This window comes from Girardinichthys multiradiatus, chromosome 4, assembly GCF_021462225.1.
Source record: "Girardinichthys multiradiatus isolate DD_20200921_A chromosome 4, DD_fGirMul_XY1, whole genome shotgun sequence".
Lineage (NCBI taxonomy): Eukaryota > Metazoa > Chordata > Actinopteri > Cyprinodontiformes > Goodeidae > Girardinichthys > Girardinichthys multiradiatus.
Window position 1 is genome coordinate 11825799 of NC_061797.1, and position 22015 is coordinate 11847813.

At 42.4% G+C, this 22015-nt stretch overlaps 1 protein-coding gene across 1 annotated transcript in view; it reads right to left on the bottom strand.

Moving 5' to 3' along the window:
* ntrk3b (neurotrophic tyrosine kinase, receptor, type 3b) overlaps positions 1 to 22015 on the bottom strand; it is a 398812-nt gene that overhangs the window by 41293 nt on the left and 335504 nt on the right. The window contains exon 12 of the mRNA XM_047363471.1: positions 20175 to 20363. Coding sequence (XP_047219427.1) covers positions 20175 to 20363 — 189 coding nt within the window. The remainder of the gene's footprint in view (positions 1 to 20174; positions 20364 to 22015) is intronic.

Genomic DNA, 22015 nt, shown 5'->3' on the forward strand with positions numbered 1-22015 from the left:
CTGCCATCAGGTGTTTGTGATAATTGGCAATGAATGTTTTGCACACTCTAAAGGAATTTTGCACACTCTTGTGCAGAACTGTTTCAATTTAGACACATTGGAGGCCTGTAAAAGGCCAAGCCACAGTATCTCAATTAGATTTAAGTCTAGACTTTGGCTAGGTCCCTCTAAAACCTTAATTCTGCTATTTATCAGTCACTCACAGAGGAATTTTCTGAGTGGTTTGGATCTTTGCCATTCTGTATAACCCAAGTTATGCAAGCTCAGTATGAGGGTATCAGTTGCTGTCTTCAGTCTCCAGGAGCTACTCTGTCGAAACACTTTTAAGGACCTGGAAAAAGGTACATCTCATTTTAGGTGCTTCCTAAAATTGTGCTTAGCTTTGTTGCATGTGTTAACGTTTTAAATTATGTCTAAAACCAGGACCCTCTTTTGAAAAAGATTTTTAATCTGAATGAGTGTTTCTCTGTAAAATAAAGTTATCATCATACTACCACCACCATGTTCGACTGTTAGTATGATGTTCTTTTTCGGAGATTTTGTTGAGCCCTGCAGTGCTTTTGATGCTGTTCTCTGTTCTTTTATGAACCCTTGGATGAGTGTATGGAAGTGCTGATCCAGGGGATGAGCGCATTTTGTGTGGCTAGCCACTCTTGAGAAAGTTCACCACTGTTCCATGCTTTCTCCATTTATGTACAGGTCCTTCTCAAAAAATTAGCATATTGTGATAAAGTTCATTATTTTCTATGATGTAATGATGAAAATTTAACATTCATATATTTTAGATACATTGCACACTAACTGAAATATTTCAGATCTTTTATTGTCTTAATACGGATGATTTTGGCATACAACTCATGAAAACCCTAAATTCCTATCTCACAAAATTAGCATATTTCATCCGACCAATAAAAGAAAAGTGTTTTTAATACAAAAAACGTCAACCTTCAAATAATCATGTACAGTTATGCACTCAATACTTGGTCGGGAATCCTTTTGCAGAAATGACTGCTTCAATGCGGCGTGGCATGGAGGCAATCAGCCTGTGGCACTGCTGAGGTCTTATGGAGGCCCAGGATGCTTCGATAGCGGCCTTTAGCTCATCCAGAGTGTTGGGTCTTGAGTCTCTCAACGTTCTCTTCCCAATATCCCACAGATTCTCTATGGGGTTCAGGTCAGGAGAGTTGGCAGGCCAATTGAGCACAGTGATACCATGGTCAGTAAACCATTTACCAGTGGTTTTGGCACTGTGAGCAGGTGCCAGGTCGTGCTGAAAAATGAAATCTTCATCTCCATAAAGCTTTTCAGCAGATGGAAGCATGAAGTGCTCCAAAATCTCCTGATAGCTAGCTGCATTGACCCTGCCCTTGATAAAACACAGTGGACCAACACCAGCAGCTGACACGGCACCCCAGACCATCACTGACTGTGGGTACTTGACACTGGACGTCTGGCATTTTGGCATTTCCTTCTCCCCAGTCTTCCTCCAGACTCTGGCACCTTGATTTCCGAATGACATACAGAATTTGCTTTTATCCGAAAAAAGTACTTTGGACCACTGAGCAACAGTCCAGTGCTGCTTCTCTGTAGCCCAGGTCTGGGGAATGCGGCACCTGTAGCCCATTTCCTGCACACGCCTGTGCACGGTGGCTCTGGATGTTTGTACTCCAGACTCAGTCCACTGCTTCCGCAGGTCCCCCAAGGTCTGGAATCGGCCCTTCTCCACAATCTTCCTCAGGGTCCGGTCACCTCTTCTCGTTGTGCAGCGTTTTCTGCCACACTTTTTCCTTCCCACAGACTTCCCACTGAGGTGCCTTGATACAGCACTCTGGGAACAGCCTATTCGTTCAGAAATTTCTTTCTGTGTCTTACCCTCTTGCTTGAGGGTGTCAATAGTGGCCTTCTGGACAGCAGTCAGGTCGGCAGTCTTACCCATGATTGGGGTTTTGAGTGATGAACCAGGCTGGGAGTTTTAAAGGCCTCAGGAATCTTTTGCAGGTGTTTAGAGTTAACTCGTTGATTCAGATGATTAGGTTCATAGCTCGTTTAGAGACCCTTTTAATGATATGCTAATTTTGTGAGATAGGACTTTTGGGTTTTCATGAGCTGTATGCCAAAATCATCCGTATTAAGACAATGAAAGACCTGAAATATTTCAGTTAGTGTGCAATGAATCTAAAATATATGAATGTTACATTTTCATCATGACATTATGGAAAATAATGAACTTTATCACAATATGCTAATTTTTTGAGAAGGACATGTATAATGGCTCTCTTGTCCCAAAGCTTTTGAAAAGTTTTTTTTTTTTTACCCTTTGCAGACTGATAGATATCAGAGACATTGTTTCTCATTGGTTCTTGAATTTCTTTACGTCAAGGCATGATGTGTTGCTTTTTAAGATCTTGAAGCCAACTTATGTTGTCAGATGTGTTTATTTAAGTAATATTTTGATTCCTCAGACCAGGAGATATCAGGCCTGAGTGTGAGCAGTGAAACAAAACCATAAGCATTTGGTTAATCACCATTATCATTTAACACCGGCGCTAGCTAGGATAGGGCAGGGGCAGATAAGATTGGTTAGATTTTTTTTTCCTAATAAATGAAATCAACATATCCAAACAGCTTCTTGTAATTCTTAAGTATATCTTTGTCTGATATTAAAATGTATGTTATAATCCGAAACATTTCCATGTGACAAAAAGGAATAAAACAGGAGAGGTCCGTGAGGGGCAACATTTTTTTTACATCACTGTAGTTCATACTAACAACCATTGATGATATTCTTCTGGTTCTTTAGCCTTCAAAATGTAAAGGACATTTTTTTTCAACTTAGATGAATTTGTGGCTCCAGGAAGAAGTTGCATTAATTTTTAGCTGAGTTAGTTTAGATACTTTTACACAACAAAATAGTCAATTTATTGAGCTCCTTGATACTAAAGGCTTTACATAACTTCTTCAGAAATGTTAATAACAAGATTTGCAAAACATAACATTTCAATTTCTAAAGCACAAACAAACCCATGGAGACTTGGTATTATTTCCTATTTGACTTATTTTACCTGTAGTTACAATGATGCAACAATAGCATTCAGTTTACTTGACAATAGATGTAAAACATTGGTGCTAAAAAAACTTTCTAACATCTACATACCCTTAGGAACTAGGAAAGTAATAGAAACAGTGCTTCTCAATCTACAGCATTGAAAACATGTTTCACTCTACGTTTGCACTGGTTGTCCCATCTTCTTTACTTTCTCACCTGAATAATTCATCTCGTATGTTTGGCTTGACCTCAACATAGGCCTCTAGCACCTTGTTTCACTCCACTGATGGGAAAGAAGCCTCCATTATGGAGCACAGCAATTGAAAGTGGTGCAGACAGGTTACTTTAACCTTCAGTTTCCTCTACAGGCAGACTTGGGCTACATCCTGCAGCCTATTTACCCAGAGTGGCACACTGAAAAGCCCCGAGATTAAATCTCTATCCCACAGCTCAGCATCATTCATTTGTCCTGGCTCACTTGAGGCCTTGATGCCAGAAAACATTCTCCCCGGAGGGAGAGACAACGCAGCTCTGAGATTTACTCAGCTAGTCAGGTCAGGTTGCCGGGGAAGAACAGATGTTTGGAGGGCTTTGTTCTGTACCTGTGTGTGTGTGTGTGTGTGTGTGTGTGTGTGTGTGTGTGTGTGCGTGTGTGTGCATTTTACCAGATACATGCCAACTTTTTCTGTTGTGCATGCATCTATGTGAATGTGCTTTAGTTTCAAATGTCCTGGCAATGATGTCTATAGCATGGGATAAATGTGGATCAGAATTACACAGAGCAGAAATATGCCATAATATAAAGTAATCCGAAAATAACTTACAATGACAATAAATTGTCTGTGAGATTTAAGCTTTTTTTTGTATTATTTATATTCAAAGTAAATCAAAAGTACTGAACTACCAAGAGAATACTGACATGCAAGGGTAAAGTACACTGGGTACTTCACTTTTGGTTACAGGTATAAAATGGAAGCAGAAAGACACAAAAAGGTAATGCATGGATACAAACAGGCAAAAGGACAAAGTGACCCAGAGCCATGGCCAGCAAGCTGCTGACAATATTACTGTATGTAAATATACATGCAAGATATATTGGTAATTTTATTTTACAATATGGGTTCTTTATTCTAGAATTGCACCGCTCAAGGTGGCAGCAGGTTGGAGTAGCTCTGTTACTTATTATTCTGATTTATTCTTTTTTGGGAAATATTCCTCTTGTGGTGGATACAGTTGATTTTTTTTTTGGACGACTGTACACTCCGGTGTCGGATGCTGTGCAGCTTGGAGGATTTTTCTTAATACTTTCTATTTTTGGACATTTGTTATGATGCATTGCCATGGCAACAGGGTTGTTTCTTACAAGCGGGAGCAGCTGATTAATATCTCAAAAGCTCAAATAATACTTCAACTACAACCCCAAATCCCCGATGAGTTGAAAAGGAGATGCCGTGGATGCAGAGCAGGAGCTAAGAGAAGAGAGAGAAGGAGGAAGTTCAAACCATCTCTGCCGTCGATTATGATGGGAAATGTGAGATCGTTGGGAAACAAGTTGGATGAACTCCAAGCCCTACAAAGGACCCAGCCAGAGTACCGGCATGCAGTATTATGTGTTTTACTGAGACATGGCTGCAGGATCATATCCCCGACTCCAGCGTCTCTCTGCTGGGCTTTTTAACCATATGAGCAGACAGAGATTTAAAGAGGAGCGGTAAATGTAAGGGAGGTGGACTGACAGTACTTGTGAACAACAGATGGTGTAATCCAGGACATGTAAGTGTGAAGTGTCATCTCTGCAGTCCAGATATTGAACTGTTGGCAGTAAGTTTTCGTCCATATTATTTACCCAGAGAGTTCACCAGTGTTATTTTGGCAACAGTTTACATTCCACCTTCCGCTGTTGCTGACACTGCATGTGATGCCATCAGCTCAGTTGTTGCTAAGCTACAGACACAAAACTCCAATGCTTTTGTGGCAATTTCTGGTGATTTTAACCATGCTTCACTCTCTGCTACACTTCCAACGTTTCAACAGTTTGTCAGCTGCTCTACCAGAGAAAACAAAACATTGGATTTGTTTTATGCTAATGTCAAGGACTCATACATCTCTACAGCAAGACCTCCTCTAGGCAAATCAGATCACAATCTTGTTTTTCTCTGCTCGAAATATAAGCCCCTTGTTCAGAGGCAACCTGTAATAAAGAGGACTGTGAGAAAATGGTCACAGGAAGCTGAAGAAGCTCTGCAAGGTTGCTTTGAGGCTACAGACTGGGACACACTGTGCCAGCTACATGGAGAGGACATCAATGCCATGACTGAGTGTGTAACCGACTATATAAACTTCTGTGTGGATAACATCATCCCCACCAGAACCGTGAGATGCTTCCCCAATAACAATCATTGGATCACCAGTGACCTGAAAGACCTGCTTAACAAGAAAAAAAGAGCCTTCAGAGAGGGAGACAGAGAATTATTGAGGAGTTTACACAAGCAACTTAAAGTCAAGATAAGAGACAGCAAGGAGGTGTACAAGAAGAAGCTGGAGAGCAAGCTCCAGCAAAACAATATCAGAGATATGTGGACAGGGATGAAGAAGATCACAGGTTTCAAGCAGAAGGATGATCACACCGATGGAGGTCTGGACAGAGCCGATGAACTGAACACATTCTTTAAGAGGTTCAGTTCAGAAACAAGCTTTGCATCCTCCTCTCCTGCTCACAGCCAAACAGGCATTCCACCTTGCTTTGACCCACAGGACCCACAGCTGTCCAGTAACACCTCAAATGTGTTATCTTCCACCTCAGCCCTAGACCCTTCTGCTTCTACATGTTTGTCTTCAACCATATCAGAAGATGCTGATGCTTCCTTTGCCTCCCCCTTCCACCTGTGTGTCTCAAGAAGTCAAGTGAAGATGCAACTGGAGAGACTGAATCGGAATAAGGCTGCAGGTCCAGATCATGTCAGCCCTAGAGTCCTGAAGGCCGGTGCAGAGCAGCTCTGTGGAATTCTGCAGCACCTCTTCAACCTTAAGCCTGGCCCAGAAGAAGGTTCCGGTGTTGTGGAAGACCTCCTGTCTTGTTCCGGTACCAAAGAAAACTCACCCATCAGTCCTCAATGACTATAGACCTGTTGCCCTGACATCCCACATCATGAATGTCCCAGAGAGACTCCTGTTGGCCCACCTGAGTAAGTAAACAATAAACCATCAGGACCCCCTTCAGTTTGCTTATCGCTGTGGAGTTGGAGTTGAAGATGCCATCAAACACCTGCTTCAACAAACCCACTGTCATCTGGACAAGGCCAGCAGCACTGTGAGGATCATGTTCTTTGATTTCTCAAGTGCATTTAATACAATCCAACCTGATTTGCTTTGTCAGAAACTCCAGAAGACTCAGGTGGAGGCCTCAACAATCTCCTGGATCAAAGACTACTTGACAAACAGACCACAGTTTGTGAGACTGAAGGGTTGTGAGTCTAACCAGGGAGTCAGCAGCACAGGAGCACCACAGAGGACTGTACTCTCACCATTCCTTTTCACTCTGTACACCTCAGACTTCCAGTACAAGACAGACTCCTGTCATCTGCAGAAATACTCACATGATTCTGCAGTCGTGGGGTGGATCAGAGATGGACAAGAAGCTGAGTACAGGAAGGTGGTGGGCCGCTTTGTGGCATGGTGTGGAAACAATCATCTCATTTTGAACGTGACTAAAACAAAGGAGATGATTGTAGATTTTAAGAGAAACAGGAATAAGTCAAAAACTATTTCTATCATGGGAGAAGAAGTGGAGGTGGTGGAGGAGTATAAATACCTCGGTGTTCACGTGGACAACAGACTAGAGTGGAGATGCAACTGTGAAGCCATCTACAAGAAGGGACAGAGCAGACTGTACTTCTTGAGGAAGCTTAGGTCCTTTGGTGTTTGCAACAAGATGCTGCATTTCTTCTATAAGTCTGTTGTGGAGAGTGTGATCTCTTCTGCCATCATCTGCTGGGGAAGCAGCATCAGAGCCAGGGACTTAAAAAAGCTCAACAAGCTGATAAAAAAGGCTGGTTCTGTTCTGGGGACTCCTCTGGAACCTCTGGAGATCATTGTGGAAAGATGGATTCTTCATAAAATGAAGAACATTATGGAGAACCTTGAGCATCCTCTTCATGAGACTGTCCTACAACAACAGATCCTTCCTGCCTACAGCCATCAGCATCTACAACGGCTCTTTGAGGAAACCTTCATAATATGAGCTATAACAACATTTAATTTCCCTTTGGGATTAATAAAGTATTTTTGAATTGAATTGAACTGAATTTGAAATATACAGTGTTACGAATAGTAAACACTGTATATAGTAAATAATACATTTACTTTTTTGTAATGAAGACAAATAACACAATTTTTTAGTATCTGTATAGATTTCTATTCACTGGCAGCAATGATAGGTGGAAGAATCCCAATCAGAATGAATTACAAGTAATTTAGTCCTTGTGCCCTCCTTAAATGTATTACCTTGTGTTGTGGAATTTTCTTATCAAAGTGGGTAGAAGTTGACTCATTACAAGAGAAAATCCGGACTTTGTCTTTATAAGTTTTATTCAAAGGCATTCAGCGTTTGAATGACTCTGTCACCGAGCAAGTCAGTTAAACAGAGCCCAGAACAACATTTACACACAGTATTTATACCAGAACATGACAGTGTTATCTCAACTTCAAAGAGTCTGTGTTTTATGACCCCAGACCCTTCTCGGGTTCAGAGGTGAGAAGGTTACCTAGGAACAACCATCTACTCTCCCCGAGGCATCACCCTAACAAATGCCGTTAACCATTAAACTTCTGATAATGGCTTTTACAACTTACTCCCTAACACAGATGTTCACAGAAGTGAGGTAACCCAAAGGTCATACACTTTGGAATGCTTACTGCAAGAATTTTCATCACACTTGTATAAACCTTTGTGGCACAAATAACACAAAAAACTGCTATTGAATAAGATTTTTTTAAATCTTTTTTTGTCAGAAATCTCTATAAGAACTTCTCTAGCTCAAAATTACCAAATACTTTCAGAAGTTTAACATAGACAAACATCCAAATACTCCATGTATAGGCCTACAATGGTCTTGGGTTCCGGCCTGCATGGAGTTTGCATGTTCTCCCAGTGTATGTGTCAGCTTCTGAGTTTGGATCGGACCAAAGTGCAGATAAGAGCTTGGCAGCCGCATCATTAAAAGGAATCTCCATCTTTAATTAGCAATCTCGAGGAAGTAGCAGAACACAAAGAACTGATCAGGGAAATGAAACATGGCAGAACAGTGAGTAAATAAACAGAGGAACCAGCAGGGAACAAAGAACACAGACCAACTGATATACAAGGAGAAAACAAAGGCAAGTAATCACAGGAAATAAGAACAGGTGTGACAAGCTGGCAGGGAGGCAGAGGGGACAGATGGAACTGATTAACACAGGGAAACAGAACTAAACAAAAGTTAACACGAAACACAAACCAAGTCCAAGGATGTCATATCATGACATAACAGGCACAGAGTTCAGGCGGGCGACCAGGAGGTCGTCCCCAACAGGCACAGAGTTCAGGCGGGCAACCAGGAGGTCGTCCCCAACAGGCACAGAGTTCAGGCGGGCAACCAGAGGTCGTCCCCAACAGGCACAGAGTTCAGGCGGGCGACCGGACCTGCACCATAGAGTTCTGAGCGGTCGGCGGCGAAGCCGTGGAGGTCTGCGGCGATGTAGCCAGCGAAGAGGCCGATGATCCGGAGGCTGGCATCGTCGAAGCCAGCGGCGAAGAAGCCGGTGTTCTGGAGGCCCGCAGCGACGTAGCCAGCGAAGAGGCTGATGATCCAGAGGCCAGCGGCAGAGAAGCCAGCGACGAAGAAGCTGAAGGTCAGGAGTTCAGCGACGTGGCCAGAGGAACCCAAGAAGCGAGGTCTTCGGAGGTCTGCGACGTGGACGCAGGCGTCTCGGAGGTCTGCAGTGCAGCAACCAGCGGCGAGGATGCAGGCTGCCCGGAGGCCGTCGGCGGAGATGCCAGGCAAACCCACGAAGCGAGGAGTTAGGCGGTCTGCGACGAAGCCAGAACCGCGGCAAAGACTTGGGCCTAGGCAGGGCCCGCAGAGGCTTGGACCTGGCGTCCAGCTTTGGTGTGTCTAGCTCTGGTGTGTCAGGCAAAGAGTCAGGCTCTGGCGTGTCAGGCAAAGAGTCAGGCTCTGGCGTGTCAGGCAAAGAGTCAGGCTCTGGCGTGTCAGGCAAAGAGTCAGGCTCTGGCGTGTCAGGCAAAGAGTCAGGCTCTGGCGTGTCAGGCAAAGAGTCAGGCTCTGGCGTGTCAGGCAAAGAGTCAGGCTCTGGCGTGTCAGGCTGTGGTGTGTCAGGCTGTAAAGCCAGGAGCACCCCCCAAAGAAAAATGGTGTTCTGGGAGTCCAGAGGCTTGGCAGCAGGCTGGGAGTCCAGAGGCTTGGCAGCAGGCTGGGAGTCCAGAGGCTTGGCAGCAGGCTGGGAGTCCAGAGGCTTGGCAGCAGGCTGGGAGTCCAGAGGCTTGGCAGCAGGCTGGGAGTCCAGAGGCTTGGCAGCAGGCTGGGAGTCCAGAGGCTTGGCAGCAGGCTGGGAGTCCAGAGGCTTGGCAACAGGCTGGGAGTCCAGAGGCTTGGCAACAGGCTGGGAGTCCAGAGGCTTGGCAACAGGCTGGGAGTCCAGAGGCTTGGCAGCAGGCTGGGAGTCCAGAGGCTTGGCAACAGGCTGGGAGTCCAGAGGCTTGGCAGCAGGCTGGGAGTCCAGAGGCTTGGCAGCAGGCTGGGAGTCCAGAGGCTTGGCAGCAGGCTGGGAGTCCAGAGGCTTGGCAACAGGCTGGGAGTCCAGAGGCTTGGCAACAGGCTGGGAGTCCAGAAGCTTGGCAGCAGGCTGGGAGTCCAGAGGCTTGGCAGCAGGCTGGGAGTCCAGAGGCTTGGCAGCAGGCTGGGAGTCCAGAGGCTTGGCAGCAGGCTGGGAGTCCAGAGGCTTGGCAGCAGGCTGCGAGTCCAGCGGCTTGGCAGCAGGCTGCGAGTCCAGAGGCTTGGCTGCATGCTGTGGCTCATGAAGCTTGACGGTGGACGGCTGTGGCTCATAATCCGTGGAGCTCTGTGCTGCTCTAACAGCCACAAGAGGAGGGTCGAAAGGACCTCCAGCAGAAAGAGGAGCTGGAGCGTCGAGCCATCCCTCCGCAATGAATTCGGCCTGTAGAACAGAGTGCACCAGATTCAGATCCTCTGGATGATCCATTAGATGGAGCACAAAATTACAGCAACGTCCCTCCATGAAGTCCTTCTTCATTTTCTCCAGTCTGGCTTGAACCCAATTCGGGGCTGGAGGCTGCACCGGCGACCGGTGATCTGCAGAGTGCGCTGGGTGACCACCCACCAACTCCGGGGAAAGCGGCTGCGAGGAGGCCATGGCGGATGGACCCTCCGTAGAAGGGTTGGAGGCGCCCATCCGAACCTCCCCAATGGCGACTGTTCCGCGGCAACGACGTCGTCCAGGGCGGGAGCCGAAACCAGCGGGGAATTCGGCCGCATCAGGGGCCGCTGCAGACGAGGATGGCTCCGGCGAAGCAGCTGTGAGCAGGTTGAGCTCGGCCGGAGCTGCTGCAGCTGGGGTGGAGCGCTTGCGGCGTGGGCGACGGCGGCGTGAAGGGGCGGGGGTGGCTCAGACTGTTGGAGGCAAATTGGAGCGGATCCGACCCGGTATGGAGACTGGAGTTACCGGTGTCGGTTGGCGTCCTTCAGCTTCCTCCATTTCCTGGAGCAACATGGGTGAAGGTACAATCTCCACCTCTTCTCCATACCTTTCTCTCAAATTCTCCTCCTGCTGTCGCACCCACTTCTTCAGCTCTTCTTGTTTGTCTGCTTGGTCCTCTTTCTGGCTGGTTCCTACTGTCAGCTTATGAGTTTGGATCGGACCAAAGTGCAGATAAGAGCTTGGCAGCCGCATAATTACAGGAATCTCCATCTTTAATTAGCAATCTCGAGGAAGTAACAAAACACAAAGAACTGATCAGGGAAATGAAACATGGCAGAACAGTGAGTAAATAAACAGAGGAACCAGCAGGGAACAAAGAACACAGACCAACTAATATACAGGGAGAAAACAAGTAATCACAGGAACTAAGAACAGGTGTGACAAGCTGGCATGGAGGCAGAGGGGACAGATGGAACTGATTAAAAACACAGGGAAACAGAACTAAACAAAAGTTAACACAAAACACAAACCAAGTCCAAGGATGTCATATCATGACAGTATGCATTGATTCTCTCCGGGTACTCCAGCTAACATAACTGTTAGATTAATTGGTCTGTCTTAATTGCCCTTAAGTATAAGTGTGTGCATGGATGGTTGTTTGTCCTGTGTGTCTCTATGTTGTCCTGTGATGGACTGGTGACCTGTTCAGGCTGTACCCCACCTTTCGTCCAATGACTGCTGGAGATATGCACCAGCCACAAATGTGTTTAGAGACTTAAAAAACTGAGTCATCTGTCCAGCCAGCCATTTTAACATAATAAATACATTTGAAACACACTTATAGAGATAGATTATGCGTACGGCACCATGGGAGGTGAATATAATAGTTAGGTTAGAGGCACTCATCCAGCAGCTGGTGGAATAAAAAAGAGCCTCTGGCATCAAATTCACAGCAGCTCAGAGGCTCTGCGTCATCTGGCATCAATGGGAACTCTGACATGAAGGACACCTTTTACTGTTGACTCTCAGTGGGTATCTCTTCTTAACCTGCTGGCTGAATGCTGGCTTGTGCCTCTGCTGCTCCTGCCTGATTTCTGTCTCATACCTCTTGCTTTGTTCAGAAAGGCTTGGAAAAGAGGGCAGGAAATAAGCCAGGGGGTACTTTTTACAGGAAATGCTATTTTGTCTCTTTTTATATTCACAGCAGCAAGGTGTTTTTGGTATTAAATTCAAGATGTTCTTTTTTACAAAATCCTATTTAAATGTCTATTTATGTTTCATAACCATACTGTTAAGTTTGACACTTTTCTCAGTGGCAGTTCAAAAAGCGAATTGGCAAAATGCATATTTTCTTGGCTAATCACTTCTGTACACAGCAGGCCCACTCAAAGAGCCTTACAAAAGTTTTCATACCCCTTGAGCTTTTTAAAAAATATATTTTTATGAAACTATAAACTTGAGTGCATTTTATTGCAATGTTTTGCAATAGAAAACACAAATCAGTAAATAGCTTAGGATCAAAATATATTTATTAATTGCTTGTAAGGATTTTATTTGGGGGGTTTAATAGCAAATGGGGCTTTTGAGATTTTTATTAATAAAAGGTTTTCAAATCATGTGCCATTTTAATTCAACTTAATTATGTGCTACTTTGAGTTGTTCTGTCACATAAGAACCCAGTAAGATATGTTGAGTTTTGTGGCTGTAACATAGCAAAATGTGAAAAACGTTCATGGGCTATGAACATTTTTGGTAGGTGTCGTAAGACCTGAACAAGTCTGGTTTCACACAAATGTGATGCAGGTCTGAAATATTCTTGGTGTTGTTGTATCATTGGCTTTTTTTGCACTACTCCCCTGACACTCAAGTCTTTCAACCACAAAAAGTACCAACTTTCCTGGCGAAATGCTGTTTTACATCTTTGATCAGTGCACGGGACCTCATTTATTTATCCCCCAAGAATTCATTCAGACATTTGAACTAAAAAAAAAATATTTGTTCAATCAGGTTTCAAATCTACTAAAGCTGCAAACAGGCTAAATAATTACATGGCTGTTACATGGAGTTTTTTCTGTAGGTCCAATCAATTCCTGCAAGTTTTTCTGGCAGCAGAGCAATGACTTTGGCTAATTGAAGTACTTCTTTAGGTTCTAATGGGTTCCTGGTTAGGAATAGGAACTTCAGTAGTGTTAGGGGAATCTTCTGCAGTGCAGCGATTTGTTGAAACAACATTTCATTGGTCCAGACAATTCTGAACACATAACCTTAAGCATGGAAATCAAATTTAAAAAGAACAAGTGAGTAAATGGTGGTAAAAAGTTGGCTATTAGAACAGATATTAACTTTAGCTCTTGAAAATTTAGATCAGAGCCACAAAACAAACCAGAGCGGCATGATTTGTTTAAGTCTATTTTTAACATTTAAATCAGGAGGTGATTTTTAATCTACCATAACCACTGACTGATTACGTGATACATAACCTGTAAGTAGAAAATATAATGAATATTTAATTTAGCTTTTATTATATTAACCATACAAAATCTAAAATACATTTAAATGATACCATTACTAACATACAGTCAAGAAGACCCCCCATGAATGATAAGAACTTTACTTATCTGCATATTAAAATCAGTTTATATCTAATAATAAACACTGAGTGGTTCCATGCAAAAGCTTTAATAGAATAAGAAGATAAAACTGTGACTGATGTCCTTTGACGATGGCTTCTCCCTGAGCATAACCCCAGTGTTATTGCTGGATTAAACTTTAAGCTTTAAGTACATTTAGGCATTAAGTACTTTACACTAGCTGCTCGGGGGAGTTTCTTTAAAAGTCTTCACAAGCTATATTTGACATCTTAGTGAAGATGAGGCATGCTATCCCCCCACCCTAAACCGGTAGTCCCCATAGATGCAGAGAAAATTGTGTTTCTTTAAAAGCAGAAAATACACTTTTGACGTGTACTTGATAGAACAGAACCATCTAATCAGCATAGCAATGTAGTGTCATAATCATTAGGAAGTGATAGAAGTTTAAAGTTAAACATATTTTTGTTAATAAAAGACAGAAAACAAGACTTTGTTGTAGATGACAACCTTATTAAACATTGGGGGGGTGTATCGAGTATATGTAGACATGGGTTGCTATGACAAGTTTTTCCAGAACTGTAAAACAAATTTGCACACACTTAAAACATAAAAGTAAAACGTAATGTAATTGCTTTTATTTAAAACAGAAAAGCATCACTATACCCACTATTGCTAATATAATAAACATATTAATTATTACAGTTATAATAATAGTTTCTAACATTTATTTATTGTTATTTTGATTTCCATAGATGGTCTTAAGCAAAAACATATAATAAACACCTTTGAAACACCTACTAAATTGTGTAGTAGTAGTTTAAGCTTTACAATCTGCATGACCAAGATTTCTGAGGAACTTTTGGACTTCTTGGGTAACAAGCTTAAGCAAGTTGTTTGACTTTACAGTTAGCCAGGCTGCTGGGCTTTTTCTCTATAATTAGACTATTACTTTTGGAATCATAGGCTTGGAATATGATAACTGCCTTTCAATCAATCTGGTCCCCATTTGAATTCATTTCTGGAGCTTTTAGGCAGCCACATTAGTCACTCTTGGTCTCTACTTGAAACATTAAAATCTTCAAAAACATCACCTTGAGCACAACTATGTCTCTGTTTTACCAAACGTAAAAGGGAACAAAGAGGAGAGGTTTGTCTGAGCCATGCCCAGGAGTTATATTCTTGATAAAATGGATATAATAGAAGGCATTACAGTACACTCCAACATCAAAAGCTGTTGTCTAATTTTGGCCAGCGGGATGGGACAAATCCGTAATTAAAAGAACTAGTTGGGTGATAAAACAAACTCATTTGCTGGGATACTGCAGATCTGGCTAGATATGGATCTATCATTAGGCTAAAGAATTATTCTTTGCCTTCTGTGCTTTTATCACCAAATGCGGCAACATTTCCCCAGGACTGACCTTTTTCAACTCTTTGAAAAAAAATACTAAACAAAAGGCTGATCGTTTTTATGTCTTGCCTGTTTAGAACAGCAAAAATTAAAGCTGAAAATTCAGATAGTAGATGGACCATTGGCATTATAGCCCTTTAAGGTTTAAAACTGGTGCTGCAGATGTACATTTTTCAAGTCAAGTTTTAAGTATCTAATGGCTGAAAGTAAAATTGTTTTTCATTGAACGAAAACCAAATCATCTGCCTATAACACTGCATTGCTATAGGTTATGAATTCATATCAAGTATTTTATCCTTGAGAAAAAAAATTGAACACGTGAATATTTACAATTATTGATTCACCATGAAAAAAAATTCTATACTTGAATAATTTTGAAATATGCTATAGCATAATATTTAATGCTTTAGAAATATAAATATACATTAATATTTCACAAAAAACAATAAGAATAGGTGAACACCAATTAATGTTAAATTTCAAAATGAATTAAACAGGACGTGATTTTTACTTTAAAGAAATACAGTTTACGCCCATGTATAAATTCCTATTTTCTCTTTCACTTTAATTTGTACTAGCTTGAGTTTGGAGGCATTTTTTCTTCCTCTTACTGAGATGATTTACCTAACTATTATGAAACTATTGCCCAAATATGCTTTTAAAAGCCAAACGGTACTCTACATATAGCGAGGAGAACAAGTATTTCATATACTGCCAATTTTGCAGGTTTTCCCACTTGCAAAGCATGTAGACACAATTTTACCTGAATAAGTTCATTTTCCCGGGTCTACACTTTCCCAGATAAAAGGTCCTGGTCTGGGTGTAGGACTTTCAAATCACCCCGGGATTTTTGAGGGGCGGGTGCTAGGTTGCTGGGCAACGATGATTGGTGGACTTTTTCTTGCAGTGTCTGACTTTTCTCACTCGCTGCGTTGTTGTTTTCTACTTCATTTGAGATTCATATTTAACCGTGCGGATCGCACGGTTTCACTCACAATGTGGTACAACACTACAAGCAAAAATTGCTCCAAATGGAAAAATGGCTAATATGTAAATCTCTTGTTAGAGCTGTGGACTGTGGCTCACATACCAGCATGATTTCACACTAGTTAAATAAGATAAAGGTACTTTATGAGCCTTGAGTTTCATACCATGAGTCTAAGTCAAGTTTTGATTCTTTAGACCCCAAATCAAACTCAAGTCTTGAGCATTTAGACCACAAATCTAAATCTTGATACCTTAGACTAAGACACAGTCAAATCCGTAGTCTTTAGACTACAAGTTGAAGTCAAGTCTCAAGTCTTCAGAACAGGGATGGGCAAGTGCAGTCCTCGGGGCCTGGTGTCCTTTACATGTATCTCTGTTGTGTCTAGTCTGTCACAATGTTTTGCAGAAGGCTAAAGATGATGCAGTCATTTAAATCATGTGTGTTTGGACAGAGACACATAGGAGTTGTCCACCTTTGCTTTGGACTAAAAGTGTAGTGTAATTAAGTATACTGATAATTGCTTTTACCATTTCAGATTGAGTTCTGATGGCCAAAATACTGAACTGTCTGTTTTAAGTTATGAAAGGGGAAGACAGCAGCAGAGTTTTTACCTCTGCATTGATATTCCAGGAGCTGATCTAAATACTCACAGTCCAACAACAAGGGACTGACCAGCAAGTTAGCAAACTCTTGATGGATGCAAGTAAAAAAACAAGTGCCACAGCTGTCCAACCACAGCCCACATTGTGTTTGTGTGTATCTTTTAGCAGCATGCTATTCTCTCAGATAAGAAGCTTTTAAGTAAATGAATGAATATTTCATGGATTAGTTGTTGTGCACAGTCATAGCCACAACATACTGTATCAAAGCGAGTGGTGCAGAACAATCATGCTGAGCAAGGCCAGCGATGAGAACCAAAGGGACATTAAAGGACCCCTGACACCTCAAATCATAGAGGAGGTGAGGAAATATAAGGTGACATTATGTTTGTTTTTTTTTTTATATACCTACGAGCCACACAGACAGCACGCCTACATCCATGTACACACACAGATTGATTTTTAGCAGTACACCCACACACAGCACAGATTTACACACGGATACACAGAGAAATTTCCCATCCCTATGTGCATGTCCTGAGGGTGAAGAAGGCATTTGTATTCAGTGAATGATAGGCAGAGGCACAAGCAGTGGCTATTATGACCTTGTGATGAATTCATGGTTCATTTCCTACGGTTTCCTTTTATGTGCATGCATGTAGAATTAAATCCAAGAAAAACGAAAAGGCCCAGGTCAAAGCTATGGCAGTGCACACGCATGATCTGACTTTTAATTCTCCATGCACAGTTATCAGGGGAAGTTTTTACTCCTGCCCACTGTCATTTATTCATTAGCCCTGCAATCAGATCTCCTGTCCGAGGCATGAGATATTATAAATCAGTCAACGGCTAGACATTAAAAATTTATACAATTCATAATACATAAGACCCGTCATTTATTTATTACCTCTAAATGGGATTTCCTCTCCTCCCATTGGCTCCTTCTCAGAAGCCAACTTCTGTTAGCCTGACCAGCAGCCATTTTGAGACAGAGTCAGGTCTGAGCTGGACAGGATAAGTGATGGAAAAGATTCCTCCAGCTTTCAGACAGGAGGAACAAGCCTTTTTCCTTAAAATCCAGGCAGTTTGATAGGAAGGAACAGGCAAGAGGCTGCTAGTTACTGCTGGAACAGTTGTTTTCTGCTGATTCTCCTGAGCAGCCATTCTAATTGGGAGTAATTAGGCCTTAAAGTGGTCTTGTCTTTTCCCAACTCGGAACATGAGTCCCAATGGAGGGTGGGTGATTTGGGGAAGTGGAGTTTGCAAGCATATAAACACTAGTCGCTGGAACACTGAAGGCTGTTTTTGTCCAAAAGCATGAAGAGTCTGGGTCTTCTCCACCTTAGGCTAATGCCATGCATCAGCCATGCATCAGCCATGCATCAGCACAGAGCTGAGACTAAACAGATTGTTTTGTGTTTGTGATGGCTTTGCAACATAAACAGCTTATAACTAATAACACAGTAAATGTGAGTCTTGTGTTTAGTTTTTTGTTCTGTTCTCATAAACACATAACACTGTGTGCGTTTTTATCCAACTGCGTATGAAATGTTTTATGTTTCACCAATACTAGGTGCTCTTATATTCATAAACACTGTATAAGCAGTGTTATAATTATGGGCTAAGAATCTTGAACATGAACTTGTGCGAGCAGTGTGTTTCAGTGAAATATTTGGTATTCAGACAGGTAACCTCGGCAAACCAACACACATACAGTATATACTTTGCACATGATGCATTTTGCATCTAAAGCTGAATTTATGCTCTGTTTAAACTGAATAGGGCTTGATCAGCAACTTCAAGACACCCCCCCCCCCCCCCCCCCCCCCCCGCCCACCCCCATCTTTTGACCTTTCCACTTTGTGACCATGCCATTTAGAAGGACAAAAAATGTGCACACAGCTGAACAGGCAGATCCTTTAGTTATCAGGCTCCTCTCCTGTGGAACCAGCTCCCAGTTTTAGTCCGTGAGGCAGACACCCTGTCTACTTTTAAGGCTAGGCTTAAAACGTTCCTTTTTGATAAAGCTTAGAGTGGCTTAGGTTATCCTGAGCTATCTCTGTAGCAGTGGCAATTGCTCTAAGACTGCAAGGGAAGCTCAGCTTCCCCCAAAATGTTAAAAAATAAGTGATCAAATATATACTGTTATGTGTACATGTCAATGGCTAAATATGTGCTACAACGCGCTCAAATTTAGTTCAGAATCAGCTTCTTATCGCTGGTAACGACGCGGCTTTCTTCTCACTCATTCCCGCAGCTTCACAGAGCTTTAAACAGTGAGTTCAATAGCGAAGCAAAAATACTGAGCTTTGTCCCGCCCATCGGACGCTCAGCATCTCTGGGGGTCTATGGGGCAGTGGCTGGCCTCGGCTGGCCCGGACACTCAGCTCCTGCATGATGATTGGATGATCTGTCTGAGGCTGAATCCCTTTTTGATTGACAGCGAAATGAGCGAATCAGCGATCCTGAAATTGCGGTTCCCCTCCTTGAAAGACCAGCATCCACCACTGCTCTGTAGTTATGCTGCTATAGGTTTAGGCTGCTGGAGGATATAATGACCACTTTCACTCTCTCTGCTACATTCTCACACTACTCTCCAGTTTTCCATTTTTTGCTGTTATTTCAGCTTTTAACTTTATTTTCTCTCTCTGTTTTTTTATCTTTCTAGAAGCTACACGTGGCCTGTGTTTAGCTATGGCACCTTCCTGGAGGGGGACATCGGCCAAGTCACAGTTGCCAACAACTTAATGTTCACCTTTTACAGATGACACACTTGGCCCAGTTTTTCAGTGTTTAACACAGATACCAACCCTAAACAAAGGGGTTTAGGGTCCTTGTTCTGCTGGAAGTTCAATACCTGCCCCATTCTCAATTCATTCACAGCCTCTAAGATGTTTTCTTTCAGAATTACCTTGACTTTGGGGTAACTGTGGCTCACTGGGAAGAGTAATTATCCTGCAATTGAAACATTCTGGGTTCAATTTCAGCTTTTTACTTACTCAGCGATTGTGAGTATTATTGGGTAAATTTGAGAGATCAGTATGACTAGAAAAGCATTATATAAATTCAGTCCTTTAGTTCCATCTACTCTTAAAAATATATTTAAATAAATTTTTTTGTTAAAGATAGGGCTGTGTCCCTTTTTAACAATTACGTTTTTCTTGCCACTCTTCAATAAAGACCAGAATTCTGGACTACACATCTATCAGTGTTCCTGTTAAAATATTCTCCCACTTCAGCTGTAGATCCCAGCAGCTCCTCCAGAGTTACTAAAGATCTTATGGCTGTTTGACTCAGCTGGCCGGCCATGTCTTGGTAGGTTAGTGGCTGTACTAAACTTCTTACCAACTCTTTTTCTGGTCTTAATGATGTTCAGTAATGTTTTTTAACAAACCTGCAAGACATTTACAGATCAGCTGGATATACACAAAGATTTGATTACAGAGAGGTGGACCATGTTTACTAATTTGGTGACTTCTGAAGGCAGTAGGCAAAGAGAATTCAATTTAGTAGGCAAACAGAATTCAATTTAGGTAGACCAGAGTAAAGAGGGCTAAGTACAAATTAGATGCCCCACTTTTCAAATTAATTGTGCGTGAAAATGTTGAAAACCATGTGTCATTTCCCCTACGCTTCAGTATGAATGCACTAATGCACTCTATCATAACATAAATACCATGTAATTGGAGGTCGTTACATATCAAAAATTGTGAAATAATTCAACATGTCTGAATATTTTTTACAATGTATGATTTTATTGCCTTGTAGAGTTACTTAAATATCTCCTTTTGCATTGGTTGGATTAGAATCAACAAGAAGGACTTACGAGTGGTTGGCTTGTTGCAGTTGTGTCCGTGCCTGAAGTATTGGGGATTTTCTACCACAGGTATGCGGGTCATCCCTATCACGACTGCGTCAGGTCCCGCATCCAGAGTACACGGGGTAATGATCCCATGATTGACGTGATGAAGAGGGCTGGCAGAGTCTTCTTCACCACTGATAACGGCAACAGGACCTGTAAGAACATAGATAAACTATGACTTACTTTCCCCTAAAACTACATTTAAAAATAATCTTGACATGTCTGGTAACATGGGTTCATATTATCTGAGGCTGTCAGAGAAATGTATTCAGAGTTTTCTATGCATCAAAAAATTTAAAGACCTTCAAGTCAGTTTTCTGAGTGTCATATATAAAGTTGATATAATCCATAGGTGTATTTTTAGTGGTCTGAGACCTTCAGTGAAAACATAAGAGCAAAACGAGGTTTGAGTGTTCTAAGATAATTTGAATTAGAATTGTAAGCCCTAACCTAATGCATGGCAAAATCAAAATATGACAAAGAAGCAGAAATTAAACTGTGAGCACAGTATATTTTGTATTATATTTAGGGAGCAAGAAACTGACAAACTATGTGAGCTTTATTTAATAAAATATTTAGAGCTTTGAGTATACAGGTCTTTCTCAAAATATTAGCATATTGTGATGAAGTTCATTATTTTCCATAATGTCATGATGAAAATTTAACATTCATATATTTTAGATACATTGCACACTAACTGAAATATTTCAGGTCTTTTATTGTCTTAATACGGATGATTTTGGCATACAGCTCATGAAAACCTAAAATTCCTATATCACAAAATTAGCATATCATTAAAAGGGTCTCTAAACGAGCTATGAACCTAATCATCTGAATCAACGAGTTAACTCTAAACACCTGCAAAAGATTCCTGAGGCCTTTAAAACTCCCAGCCTGGTTCATCACTCAAAACCCCAATCATGGGTAAGACTGCCGACCTGACTGCTGTCCAGAAGGCCACTATTGACACCCTCAAGCAAGAGGGTAAGACACAGAAAGAAATTTCTGAACGAATAGGCTGTTCCCAGAGTGCTGTATCAAGGCACCTCAGTGGGAAGTCTGTGGGAAGGAAAAAGTGTGGCAGAAAACGCTGCACAACGAGAAGAGGTGACCGGACCCTGAGGAAGATTGTGGAGAAGGGCCGATTCCAGACCTTGGGGGACCTGCGGAGGCAGTGGACTGAGTCTGGAGTAGAAACATCCAGAGCCACCGTGCACAGGCGTGTGCAGGAAATGGGCTACAGGTGCCATATTCCCCAGGTCAAGCCACTTTTGAACCAGAAACAGCGGCAGAAGCGCCTGACCTGGGCTACAGAGAAGCAGCACTGGACTGTTGCTCAGTGGTCCAAAGTACTTTTTTCGGATGAAAGCAAATTCTGCATGTCATTCGGAAATCAAGGTGCCAGAGTCTGGAGGAAGACTGGGGAGAAGGAAATGCCAAAATGCCAGAAGTCCAGTGTCAAGTACCCACAGTCAGTGATGGTCTGGGGTGCCGTGTCAGCTGCTGGTGTTGGTCCACTGTGTTTTATCAAGGGCAGGGTCATTGCAGCTAGCTATCAGGAGAGTTTGGAGCACTTCATGCTTCCATCTGCTGAAAAGCTTTATGGAGATGAAGATTTCATTTTTCAGCACGACCTGGCACCTGCTCACAGTGCCAAAACCACTGGTAAATGGTTTACTGACCATGGTATCACTGTGCTCAATTGGCCTGCCAACTCTCCTGACCTGAACCCCATAGAGAATCTGTGGGATATTGTGAAGAGAACGTTGAGAGACTCAAGACCCAACACTCTGGATGAGCTAAAG